Raw genomic sequence first — 14,295 nt, forward strand, 5'->3', positions numbered from 1 at the left:
TCCTGAGAGGAATTCACATCCATCGCGCTTGGAGGCGGGGCCATACCGCCCGACGCTCGCCCATTGGACGGAGGAAAAGGGGCGTGAACCTCTTTTGATCTGAATTTCTCTCCCGTAAGGAATCCACATTCATCGCGCTTGGAGGCGGGGCCATACTGCCCGACGCTCAGTCATTGGATGGAAGAAAAGGGGCGTGAAGCCTTCCTGATCCATTTTCCTCTCCCGTAAAGGCATCCATTGCACTCGCGGCTTGCCGCGTTCGGCAGCAAGCACCGAACGGCTTCGGACAGTACGACATTCAATGTTGACTGGTGGTGGGGTCGATGGTTGTGGAAGGAGAAAGGCGAAGGTGGTGGGGGGTTTGCTGTGGTGGTTTGGTGGTTGGCAGGTGTCGTTTGGGAATGGCGGTGAAGCGATGTTTGCAGGATGGAGTTGTGGAGGTAAAGAGGCGAAGGTGGTGTTTGAGTTGTTGGCGGCTTAATGGTCCAAAATAACGATAGAGAGAAAAATGGCAAACTCAAAGCGTCGCAGCCTGGATGAATCACACATATTCCCTCTAAACAGGTGTGGGCTAACTACACATTAACTTATCGATATATCTCACCTGAGGACCCTTTATGGTGTATTGCGAATTTCCACAGCCGTAACACTATGTAGCATGATATTTCAGAAATGTATTGGGCCTGATATGTTCTCATGGATCAGGTATTATGTGGCGAAGGTAGGCGCCCCACCGAGTGCCCTTCTAAATAATGCAGATAAATTTTGCAGCAGATAAATGATAACGTCTCTTGAGCACAGGGTCGCACAACATTCCCACATTGTTGTGGCAAAACATGCAATATTTTGTTTTAAATTTGAAGACATTTCCTACTTGTTTCGCGGTATGCCATACAATTTGCGACGAAGACAAATGGATGGAGAGATATCTCACTGCCTTTCAGTTCCTTGACTTCATCTGGTTATAAAATCGTTTCAGGGGCTTGAGGAACAATGCAAACATGATCAGAGAAATGTCATGCTATTTTTAATTGTCACGTGTGAGTCAGCATTCGTGAATGATGAATCCAATGTGAAATGAGCAATTGAGGCTGAAAAAAAGGTGTATAGAAGGAAATAAACTGTTTTTCTCCATACTCGCAGACAAAGCTTTCCCTGGTCGACTGGACGATGGAAATTGTTGGTGCCAAATACACTATGCAGTTGTTTTTGACGTAATGACGTGATCACTCGCAGCCAATCAAGCTACGTTTGAGGCACACATGTTAATCCACGTGAGTATGGGTTCTTTATGTCGTTTATCATACATGACGTGAATATAACACCTGAACCCCTCTTGAATACAAAGTGAGGTTTATCAATATAAAGTATCGTTGGTGTCAGGCGTAGGAGTTTGTCGAATCTCAGCTATCCAGTTTGTATATTAAAAAGTTCGGCATCCAATTCCAAATTTGTTGCACAGGGTTTTCAAAGTTAGGACCTGAAACACCGTTTGAAATAAACAGGCCATTTAAGCAACCCTCCACAGCAGCACTCGTACCATAACTACACCATGCCATTGCTTGTAGGAGACGACAGCTGTCCCATCTGCATTTATTTGACGAGACCCACAAAGTATGCAAGCCTTGCAAAAGTAGCATGCAAAGTGGGCAACTTCATGCTGTATCCAAGCGCTCCAATTAACCCAAAACCTCTGATATAATCCTAAATTCGAAGGTAGAATACCCCACCCCCACCCCCAACATCACCAGTATCAGCAGTATGTCTCTCGATAACATGTCTGGCATAATCATCCTTTTATGTCTAACATGCCAAGCATACCTCTTATTTCCTCAAGGCTGCCCACACTCTCGACCTGCTTGAGATACTTCTGCTTCCTTTGGGCACATCGTTGCTCCACACAGACTGCTGCTGACCTTCGAGTTATACAGCATGCTGGCTGAAACTCGTATTCGTTCTCGCTACAAGCATAAACCAATTTTAAATTTCACTAGTCTTCACTTTAACGAATATTACAAATGTTAAATAGTTCCATGACAAAACAATAACAAGAGAAAGAGCAATCAGAGATTACAGATCCTCACCAGGACTTGCTTTGTGTAGTGTTTGTGTACTGGTGTGTTATGTAATTCATGTCATAACTGAAACTGCCACTTTATAATTGTTGGCAGTGATAACCGGGAATCAAGACGTCCCATTTTGATTGGACACCGGACTCTGACCCATGACGTTTTTTTAAATTATTGCTTAATTGAATTCAGAATGGGATTAAAATTAATTCCATTCAAATCAAATAGAAGACCAAATAGGTACAGTCCTCCATTGGAGTAATCAGAAGGAACCCAAACAATCAAAAAACAAAGATGAAGTCATCAGGAGGAACATGTACAGGATTCGGGTTTCAGCTGCTACTCTTCCCTTAAACCCAACCAGGCACAGCCAAGTGGACGGTATTTAAAAAAAAGAATCAAAAAGAGCTGATATCAAAAAATTAAATTATGACTGCCAGACCATGTGCCCGATCAAGTTGAAATTTAAAACATACGAGGCGACCCATGAACCTGTTGGGTTCCCGTTGTGATAGCGGTTGATTAAAAAAAAAAAAGATAGCTCTAGCAAACTATACTGCTGAGGTTGTTTGCATTGATCAAATAATCCCGAAGAGTACTTGACTGAATCGGGAATTGACTTTTTAATAATTTTTTTTGTTGCCCGATTTGAACGAAACCTGATATTGCGCGTCAATGTGGAAAAAAAAAACCGGAGAAAAGTAAGTCGAAGAAATTGTGCGTAATTTTCTAAAAACAATTTTATTTATTAATGAACATGGAAGTGTAAGATCAAAATGGTGATGTTTATTTTATGCTTAAAAATAAATCGTTTTGTCTATACTAAATGTTTGAGATTTTAAAATAAATCATTTCAAGAAAAAAAAAAAAAAAAAAAGATAGCTCCAGCGAACTATACCCCTGAGGTTGTTTGCATCGATGAAATTCTCCCGAAGAGGACTTGACTGAATCAGGAATTGATTTTTTAATCACTTTTTTGTTGCCCAATTTGAACAAAACTTGATACTGTACACCGCAGGAGAATGGTGAGTAAGGTGGGCCGAACATTTTTGCGCTATTGTGTAGCGTTTTGGCTGTATTTTGGGAACATACATACAAGATAAGAGTTTTAGTAATATATAGATATTCCCCATCACTACTGGATCATGATAGAGAAGTTTCAGAGAAATTCAAGTTTCACACGGTTCCAGAGAAAACATTGTTTAATATTTTTCTTCAATGCAATATGGCTGCCAAACCATGTGACCTATCAATTATTCCTCAACAAACTTGTACACCGATGTCTTGGAGAACATTTGTGTGAAGTTTGCCCTCGGTCTGTCACGCCGTTCTGGAATTTATTGCCTGCTCTTAGAGCACCCTTATTCTGGACATTTCCATCTGTCTGTCTGTCCGTGAAACTTTGGTCAAGCCTCGGGGCCAAACCACTCAGATTCCAATGAAATTTGGTAGGTAGGACCAATATTTCTGGGAATCGTGTGCTTTCGAATATGGGACCCCGGGCCCTAGCAACGGCCCTTTAAAGTGGTCAAAAAATCGTAAATAAATAAATAAATAAATCGAAAAATCGAAGCCGAGAGTTCTGTGTGCAATCTATGTCGCTCCCTTCATGCCAATTTGCAGCCCTAACAAAAATATTTGTAGGAGGAGATAGGTTTTGGGCGAGTACATGTCGAACATTTCAGAAACGGTTAATTGCGAATATCTCTCAGAGAAAGAGTCTGATTTTGATGAAACTTGGGTGAAGTGTGTACAATGTGGCGAGCATGTACACAAAAATAAATGGTTGCTATGCACACCTCCGTTGCTTAGCAACAGCTAAAATACTTTATCGTACATCGTACACTTATTGTGGACTGTACAAAAAAAATCAATACCTCCGAAACTGGACCTCTGAGGGACCTGTTTTTTTTTGTGCCCAAGGAGAATGTCTTACAGCATCATATAAAAAAAAATTAAATCTTTAGCGAATAGATAAATGGAATTACCAGGGCTGCCATTTGTTAGAGTCTCTTTGGAAACATGCCTGAAATTTCACAAGGCGGGTTTCTGGATGCAAACTAAGAGGGCTGTGATAATCATATTTATTGTTCTAAATTGATTGATAGCATGTACATGAATATCGGCTAGCCGCGTCGGCCAGCTTTCCAGCTAGAGCGAGCAGCCATGTTGCCTACCGGCTTGTTTATTTATTTATTTATAGGTTTTAGGGTAAATCCAATGTGGCTACCAAACCATGTGACATATGACATGTGTGAACCTTTTGTTCCTCATTGATAGGTGGTCATACATGTAAAGTTTCACCTCGATCTGTTCAGCCACTTCAGAGAATTTTTTTGAAGGTTGTTTTTTAAAACAATGTGGTTGCCAAATCACGTGACTGTCATCAATTTTTTTTTCTGTGGACCATTTTATCCTGAGATGACCCTCAATTTTTCATACTGATCAGATGTTGCGTGTTACATAAGCAATGACATCATAACAAAGGCACCTATGACTTCACAAAAAAATTCCTCATAAGGAGGACTTGGCATGTGCCAAGTTTCAATTTTTTTCCATGACACGGTTTCAGATACAGAGGTGCAAAGTTTTTCTGTTTTTCCAACATGTCTGCCAGACCAAGTGACCTATGACGTCATAATTATCAATTAAACATTCTACATGAGTAGTCGCTCCGATTGTCAGATTGAGACAAAATTTTCACCAACGGTTGTGGAGAAAAACACGAAAGTTCTGTGTGGACAAACAGACAAACAAACGGACCCGAATACCATACCTTCTCCTTCGGCGAGCATAATAGTTGTGCATTACTTCAACAACCATTCAAATCTCAAAATACACACACACATCAACCGGGCGTAGTGGCGTGCGCCTGTAATCCAGCTACTCGGAGGCTTGGGTTGGAGGATCCCTTGAGGACGGGAGCTCTGTGCTGGGCCGTGCTATGAGAAGGTATAGGGCAGCCCGGAATCATGGCGAAACCCAATCCTTATCCCTGTGTCGTAAGAGGCGACCAGGGTTGCGTCAGGAAGGGCATCCAGCATAAAACCTGTGCCAAATCAGTATGTGGATCATAACGGTTGATCTGCTGTGGTGACCCCTAACGGGAGCAGCCGAAAGACGAACAACAACATATATATATATATATATATATATATATATATATATATATATATATATATATATATATATATATATATATATATATATATATATATATATATATATATATATATATATATATATATATATATATATATATATATATATATATATATATATATATATATATATATATATATATATATATATATATATATATATATATATATATATATATATATATATATATATATATATATATATATATATATATATATCAGGGCGTATTATGTGTCGTCTGTCCGTTCCTGTCCACACTCTAACTCCCAAAGTTTTCAACTTTCACCTTTCATATTTGGTACATAGCTACAGACTGGAGACGGTGTCTCGACATACGTTCATCATCTAAAGTGATTGCCATGGCAACCAGGATGCTGTTTTCCATCCGTTCCTGTCCACACTCTAACTCCCAAAGTTTTCAACTTTCACCTTTCATATTTGGTACATAGCTACAGACTGGAGATGGTGTGTCATGACGTACGTTCGTCATCTAAAGTGGTTGCCATGGCAACCAGGATGCTGTTTTCCATGTCGTAGCACAATTCTGTATTTCCCTTCTTGTTCGGGCATATATTGTGCTCACTTGCGCTCTTGTTACTGATTACAATATACAAATACATTTATTGTTTTAAAATTATTTGGATCAGACTTCACTGCAATGCTTTATAAAAAAAATTAATTATTCGACGAGTCTTTTAAAAACGATAAATGTATAAACAGGCGAGCATTGGGTGGCTTTGACACCAACTCTGGTTACCCCTAATTTAGTACCAAACTAATGGTTTTCTTCGTTTTAATAAAGAAAGTTATCTTCAGCCTGGCCAATAAAGTGAGTTTTCATGAGGTGGAAGAAGCCGACGTGGCAAAGTCTGCAATCACACGGAGAAGATCTGAACCAACGCGAGATGAGAAAAAGAAACTGGTGATGATGATGATGATATTCAATTGTGTTTAAAATTATTTAAAACTTATACTCTATGATTAAATAATGGCTTGTCTGATAGAAATTTTTCCCTCTAACCTCACCCCTCCCCCTATATACATTATGGGGGAAATTGGATTAATTTAAAGTCGCACTTTTCAGGAACATAACTACGTTAAACGAGGACTGTTGTCCATCAGTCAATGTAAAAAAATTAAATCGTCATATTTTTGTATATAATCTTGGCAAATGCATTTAAATTCCTCTAAATAGTATTTAGGACAAAAAAACATGTTGCCAGTTTTTCTATATGGTCCCGGGGTGATTTCTGAGCAAAAAGTATGAAAAAGATTTTAGTTGCCATAAAAATATTTTTCAATTTTTGGGGAGCCAGACTTTTGGCAAATGCATTTAAATTCATCCAAATTCTGTAGTAAAATACGAAAACAAATATTGCCAATTTTTTCTTAAGGTATTTTGTGCCCTCAGTCAAAATATGGTTAGATTGTTTAAAAATTTAATAATACAAAATACTACACTAATTCTACCAACAACTGATATTTTGTGATCTTAGGTAACGTACTTGGCTGCAGGCGCGGATCTAGGAAATTTCAAGGTGGGGGGGGGCGTCGGGCCCGACTCACGAGTGCCGAAGGCGCAAAGTCTGTGAGGGAGGTCTGGGGGTCCTCCCCCAGAAAATTTTGAAAAATAGGCACCCGGAAAATCGTTTATGCGGCCTGCTTGAGGCTCAGCAGAATCTCCTACAAAGCTGGAGTGTACATATGAGAACATTTGGCATTTTTTTTGTCTGTGGGGGGGGGAGGGGGAGGGGGAGGGGTCGGGCCCCCGGCCTCCCCCCCCCCGTAGATCCGCCACTGGTGTCACCTAATTATTGCATTTGTTTCGTAAGTTGCAGATGAATACGTCCCAGTTACGACCATTGCTGCTACAAGTTCTGATTGCCAACTTGTGTCAAGCCCAACATCTGCACCTTCACAGAGCACATAAATGAAGATGGCCACCTCTGCATCATTAGGAGAACCACCTATAAAGAAACAATCAATTGACTTTGACTTCTGCCTCAAATGCCAAGGAGAACAGTGGGTTAACACTAAAAACAAAGGGAGAGAAGCTGGAGTCACTGACGTATCCAAAACGTGAAAGCTATCAGAAATTTCTTGACTATACCAGTCAGAGCTGAATATAGGAATCCTGACTTCGTTCATTTGAATCAACGGCTGCATGGTTTGTCAGCGGAGATCTTGGAACGAAACCATGCTGTATGGCACAGGACATGCTACAGTGAGGTGACACACAAAGGGCACACTGACAGACAAAAAGCAGTACGAGAAAGCACTGTCTGCGAAGAGTTCAAGCGTGTTGTCATACAAGAAGGAAGGGGGACGACCCATGTCAAGTAGTACCACTCTGCCTGATGGCAGTGAATCTGCTGAGTAAATGAAAAGATCACTCACACGATCCCACGTCAGTCCGTTCAACCGAGAGCTTTGTTTCTACTGCCAAGATAAACACGAAAAGAAACATGCCAGATCTGGTTCAAACCCAGAGCAGGTTCACTTATGCAGAACTTCAGACATTGGAAAAATCAGTCAAAAAGATTGTAGATGCCAGTCATAATGACCAATGGAAATTGTATATGGCAGACATCCTTGCGGAGGGAGACTTCCTGTCCAGGGACATCAGGTACCACACAATGCACTGGCAGCGCTACGTGCAGCAGCCCCAAAAAGGCTCAGTAACAGGGACAACCAGTCAGACAAAGACACTGTGGCATCTATTTCGGCGGAGATTGAATTCTTTGCCGAATTAAAAGAGCGCTTGAATCAAGGTGACATCATCACACTGACCGAGGTGACTGCACTGTACACCAATATGATGCACGATCATGGAATTCACAACGAGAAAAATCACTCTGCAGGTCCTCTGAGAAAATCCAACAGAACATCACAAATTTCACAATCACTGATGCACGAGGGAGGAAGCCAGCAGTCCCACATTCCAATGAAGCTGGTCGCTCTGCTATAGACCAGGCAATAGAGGAGAGAGACAAAGGAGAGATGAACACAATCTTCCGGTGTTCCAACATAATTAGGCAAGCTGTCCTACGGTCTAGAAAGGATGATCCATGGTTCTTTAATGGGTCACTGGTCGGGTGCAGTGAATCACGTGTACCAGCTGAACTGATCATCTTCACAAGATGCGTCTTGCAAGGAGCAAAAGCAACAACAACCCAGACACGCACCGAACACTTGCACAACTCATGTCTCATCCTGTCTCAAATCAATAGTACAGGCCTGCAAGACAGACAGACAAGTGACACTCACCCCCATGTCATCAGAATCAACGTTCCACAGTTGGTTTGAAAGTCCCTATGCTGTTGGACTGTCACTGTACACGTACCACAACTTCCGAAGTCAGAAGGCGGTATTGCTGTTGAGCAAGTTTGGCGTTGTGGTATCTTCTGACCGTGTCACTAAAATACGTAACATCGCCAATGCCATCTCTCAGAATATCAGAGTACGGGGTGTATGTGCCACCAGGCCTTCTGCGCAACAAGAGGATCCAGGCTTCCCTGGAAAACATCGACAAGAAAGTGGACACCCCAGATGGAAAAGGGTGTTTCCATGGAACAGCCCTTGGAGTGTACCAGCGATCGGACAAAGGCGAAACAGTGGTGGACCCAGTGCAATTCAGTGAGAGTCTGACATCTGCAGGCCTACAAGATGTGCCACCAACTGTTATCGACATGGTTGCATGTACGATTGAGGGGAACCCAAAGCCCAAAACGAGTCCACACTACACCAACTACAAGATGAGAGTGTATGATGAGAGTTATGGCAGATCACAGACCAATGACATTGGGTGGATGGTGGCACGCTTCTTCAACAGGCCTAGTGTTCATGAGCCTGGCCCAGAAACACCGCCAACAGAGGAAGGTGAACCAGAAGAACCCACAGCTGACAGGATGGATGGAGAACAGTCTGTACCTGTTTGGTCTGCCTCCAATTCACTCACACATATCCACTGCCCACGGATGCTCCCACAGTAGTGGACCAGGCCTTTGGGCTTCCCATCAATGCTGCAGCCCATGAATGGACCACTTTGGTCATGGCACTGGATCAGCTGTCAAGAGTGAATGATCTCGTGACTGGACCAGACAGCAAACTGGTGGCAACCATGGATATGGACCAGTACAAGAGGGCACTGAAGCTTGAATACCTTGACCCGCAGTACAAAAACAAGTGGGTACTATGCCCTGGTGCATTTCACACTGTGCTATGTGCCCTGCGGTGCTTGGGCAGGACAATTGAGGGGAGCGGCCTTGATGAGGCGTGGCAGGAAGCAGACCTGTACAGAAGTGTCACGGTGACCCAGATTATCAATGGCAACCATCACAACAGGGCTCTTCAAGCTCACCAAGTAACACTGCAAGCACTGTTCGACCTCTGGCTGGGTGCATTCCTGGAAGACCATCCTGCAGTGCGTGACTCCCTACTGTCAGCAGCAGAGGAGTTGACCGATGCATGCAGGGCCAACCAGGACGTCCACATGGCACACCAGGCATTCCTAGTGAAGCTGGAGTCTCTGAACATCGAGAAGCAGCTGCTAGCGTATGATGTCACTCATGACAAGGATCCAATGTACAAGTGGGCGCGCATGTACATGAATCAGGTCATGGTGCTGCTCCAGTTTCAGCTACATGTGAGGGTAACTGGTTCCTCGACTTGGCAGCCCTGGAGAAACTGTCTACTTCTTCGCCTACAACTGGCGAGATTATGCCCAAAACATCCCTGAGTACATTGCTCGCATGCATGAGATGAAAACCACAGACCCAGACATTTGGCAGGAGTTTGTGAATGGCGACTTCACGGTGAACACAAGCAACATGGTTCCATTCACTCGCATTGGTGTAGACCAAGCCATGGAGCACCTCAACAAATCTACCAAAGGTCAAGGAGGAATCTCTGAGATCACCTCATACCCAAAGACTCCACTCAAGTTCTGTCTCACAGGCCCTGAGCTGGCATGCCTCTCTGCAGAGACCGAAAGACTGGCTGCACTATCCAACAATGCTATAGCACATCAACACCACTGCCTCTCCCAGGCCAAAGTTCGTCGCCAGGAACGAGCTATTGCACAGCTGAAGACGTTGCTAGCACAATGCAACATCTTCAAGGGGTCCAGTACTGAGCCTGATCCCCAGGCCATGACAGGCCGCATGTTCAAGCTCCTGTCAAAGGAGATACTCCCCAACAATGTCAAAGAGAGCATCCTGTCAACAGAGCAGGTTGGCATGGGTGCCTATCTGAGATTCGTTAAAGAACATCTGACTGGCAATGAAAAGCTATGGTCCAAGATGACAAAGGTCAAACTGCTGTCTTGGAGTGCATCTGCAAAAGAGATCAAACTGAATGCTGGCTCCAAAGCTGTGATACTGAAAGCAACATCATCACTCTTTGCCAGGATGCTGGTGATAGCGTGGTCATCAAGAGAAGACTGATTTGGAAGCAGTGATTGGCACTCACGAGTTTGCATATGCAAACCGGGTGTTGATGAAACCAGATGGATCGATCCACCCAACAACTGACAAAAGCACAGTAATCCACCTGCTGGAGAATCTTGTGCAGGCCGATAGTGACAAATTCCAAGAAGCTACTACACACAAACTGACCGAAGAGAAGGGGTGCTGTCTCATAGTCGATGGAATGGCAGTCTTGCAGGAGTTGATGGCGGTCAAGAACTTCAATAACTGCAGTGACCTTGGCACATCATATGTCAAGATCATCGACTCAAAAGCTCAAGGCTATGACCAAGTGAGGGTTATCTTTAACTATACCAAAGTATCTTCACTCAAGGAAGGCACAAGAGAACGGCACAGAGGCAAGTCAAAGGGAATTCGATCCTACATAGTACAAGATTCAACTTGCATCAGAGACAAAGGTACTTTTCTTGCAAGCAACGACACAAAGGATTCACTCACTCTGTACCTGGCTCAAAAACTCAGACATGAGTACTGCTGGGAACCTGGTGACCGTGACATGCAGTGGTGTCGTGACAAACTCCGACTGCCCTGTCTCTACAGGTGTGAGCACACATGAAGAGGCAGACACTCATGATTCTACATGCGGTGGAAGTTGCAGAAACAGGACTCAGAGTCCACCTATAATCCCAAGACACTGATGTCCCACTCCTGGCTCTTTGCAGGGTACCACAACTCGGCATCGAACCAGTAGTAATCATGGGCACCAGGGAGCGCCATCACAAAGTCATGCTGAAACCAATCTATGACCAACTTAGTCCAGATAAAGCATCTGCTTTAATCAACTGGCACACACTGACCGGGTGCGATACAACTGGACACATACAAGGAAAGGGCAAAAAGGGATGCTTCACAGCATTCCTTGCATCAAGCCCCAAGGTACTTGCTGCACTGGCTGGGCTTGGATAAGGAGCAGAACCATCCGCTGAAGTGGTCAAGGGCTGTGAAGAGTTCTTGTGCGCACTATTCTGTCCTAGACGACTCCACATCACTCAGGCGAAGGACCTCAGATAACACCTCTTCAAACTACTGAAGCCTGAACAAGGAGTGGACAAACTACCACCTACCCATGGTGCTTGGTTGGAGCATATCAGGCGAGCACATGTACAGGCGAGTGTTTGGTCACAGGACCTGGTCCTAGACCCAGTCATCCCCAACCCTCTGGAGCTTGGATGGCAGCAGCAAGATGGTCGACTGGTGCCAGTGCTGACCGAGGAAGCACCAGCTCCAGATGCAGTTTTGCAGCTGACGCGATGCAGCTGTGCATCCACAGACAGGACATTCTCAGGCAGATGCTCTTGCAGCCACCACAATCTTGTCTGCACCAAACTCTGTCACTGCATGGGAGATGAGGACAAATGTCACAACACACAACCCATTGTAACTGGACAAGACGAGGAAGAGGAGTAACGTAAGGAGCAAGGACTCAGGTGTAAATATATGTGGTTTGAAGTGGGACACATTGGTTCACAATAGGAGTGACTGATGTTTGCAAAATTCTTAATGCGACACTTTGTCCATTGGAAATTCAAATGCTCATTTTTTTGCGACTCCATGTGCTGGTACTTGTAGTGAAGAATTATACATTTATAGCATTTAACTGCACAATATTCACACACAGGGACTCATGACTATATGGAACCATACTCTCATAGTGGATTGGATCATCCTGATCATTTTAAGGGGTCACACGGTATACTTACAAAAACTAAATTTTTGGTCAAATATTATCGCATTTTTCACACCAGTTTATTTTGTACAAAAAATGACCTGGGACCACACAGAAAAACTGGCAACAACATTTTTTCTGATCAGTGATGTATTTAGATGGAATTAAACACAGTTGCCAAGATTCTATATGAAAATTTGTTTTTTTAGCTCGCCTGTTCGAAGAACAGAGAGCTATAGCGATACCCCCTGTGTGAGCGTGAAAATGTTAAATTTTTTGTATTACGGAAAAACTCCTGGACAGATTTCAACGAAACTTGGTGGGGGGGTTAGGTATGGTCCAAGGATCATGCCATTAGATTTTGGACTTGGTCCCCCCCCCCCCCGCCCAAAAAAATTGTTCGAGAAAATTTTTTTTTGCATTTCTACACGTTTTAAGTGATTTCCAACTCCCCCCCAAAAAAAATGTTGGAGAAATTTTTTGCATTTCTACATGTTTTAAGTGATTTTCACCCCCCCCCCACACAAAAGAAATTGTTAGAGAATAAAAATGGGTTTTTTTGCATTTCTACACGTTTTAAGTGATTTCCAACTCCCCCCCAAAAAAAATGGAGAAATTTTTTGCATTTCTACATGTTTTAAGTGATTTTCACCCCCCCACTCAAAAGAAATTGTTAGAGAATAAAAATGGGTTTTTTTGCATTTCTACATGTTTTAAGTGATTTACAACCCCCCCCAAAAAAAAATTTAGAGAAAAAAATTTTTTTGCATTTCTACATGTTTTAAGTGATTTACACCCCCCCCCCAAAAAAAAAAATTTAGAGAAAAATTTTTTTTTTTGCATTTCCACACGTTTTAAGTAATTTCCAACCCCCATCCTCAAAAAAAAGTTCGAGAAAATGTTTTTTTTTGCATTTCTACATGTTTTAAGTGATTTCCAACCCCCCCCCCCCCAAAAAAAAATGTAGAGAAAAAAGTTTTTTTTGCATTTCTACATGTTTTAAGTGATTTCCAACCCCCACCCCCCCCCAAAAAAAAATTGTTAGAGAAAAGAACTATAACTCTACCGAGGTATGCGCTCTACCGAGTGGTCTTCTAGTTAACCTCCACCATCTTCGAAGATGGATGGAGGTTACTGTTTTCACCCCTTTCTGTTTGTTTGTTTGTTTGTGAACAGTATTACGTAAAAAAAAACTCCGACGGATTTCGACGAAACTTGGTGGGGGGGGTAGGTATGGTCCAAGGATCATGCCATTAAATTTTGGACTTGGTCCCCCCCCCCAGAAAAAAAATTGTTAGAGAAAAAAAAAATTTTCAACTTTTTTTTCAACAAAATTTCGATTATTTTTTTTGCATTTTTACATGTTTTAAGTGATTTCCAACCCCCCCCCCCCCCAAAAAAAATGTTGGAGAAAAGAACTATAACTCTCAGCACTGTTGACATCATATTTAATGAATAAGATATAAGGTTCACTTGAGTGACCCAGCAGTATTGGCGGCGGAGGTTTTGCACTCCCGAGTGCTCCCCCTCAAGTTACTGATTACAATATACAAATACATATATTGCTTTAAAATTATTTGGATCAGACTTCACTGCAATGCTTTAAAAATATATTATTAGACTAGTCTTTTAAAAATGATAAATGTATAAACAGGCGAGCATTGGGTGGCTTTGACACCAACTCTGGTTTACATTGACCGACGGACCACTGCCTGTACTTTAGTTGTTCGTGCCTGTTGTGTGTTCTTTCAGACGTCCTTAAAAACAACAAGATTCCTGTTTGGAATTATTTTCAATTTTGTTCGACTGCCAGACAGACTAAAATAAAAATTAACTGCACATGTGATCAAGACAAATTCAGACAAAGTGCTGCTAAACGCTGGTCTTCCTTTTCATATAAAACATTCAATTG

At 42.6% G+C, this 14,295-nt stretch overlaps 1 protein-coding gene across 2 annotated transcripts in view; it reads left to right on the plus strand.

Moving 5' to 3' along the window:
- LOC147032987 (phosphatidylinositol 4-phosphate 3-kinase C2 domain-containing subunit alpha-like) overlaps positions 1-5,207 on the plus strand; it is a 168,508-nt gene extending 163,301 nt beyond the window's left edge. Inside the window, exons 35-36 of one of the 2 annotated variants that reach the window (XR_015055420.1) lie at positions 1,144-1,274; positions 1,838-5,207. Coding sequence is in view for 1 of the 2 variants with exons in the window: in XM_085871067.1 (XP_085727193.1) it covers positions 1,144-1,218 (75 nt within the window). In the remaining variant the exon portion in view is untranslated. Of the gene's footprint in view, positions 1-1,143; positions 1,511-1,837 lie in introns of those variants that run through there. The other variant, XM_085871067.1, reaches the window with a different exon arrangement.
- The last annotated feature ends 9,088 nt before the right edge of the window (positions 5,208-14,295 follow it).

This window comes from Eptatretus burgeri, chromosome 2, assembly GCF_056783735.1.
Source record: "Eptatretus burgeri isolate ZD-2024b chromosome 2, Ebu_testis_v1, whole genome shotgun sequence".
NCBI lineage: Eukaryota > Metazoa > Chordata > Myxini > Myxiniformes > Myxinidae > Eptatretus > Eptatretus burgeri.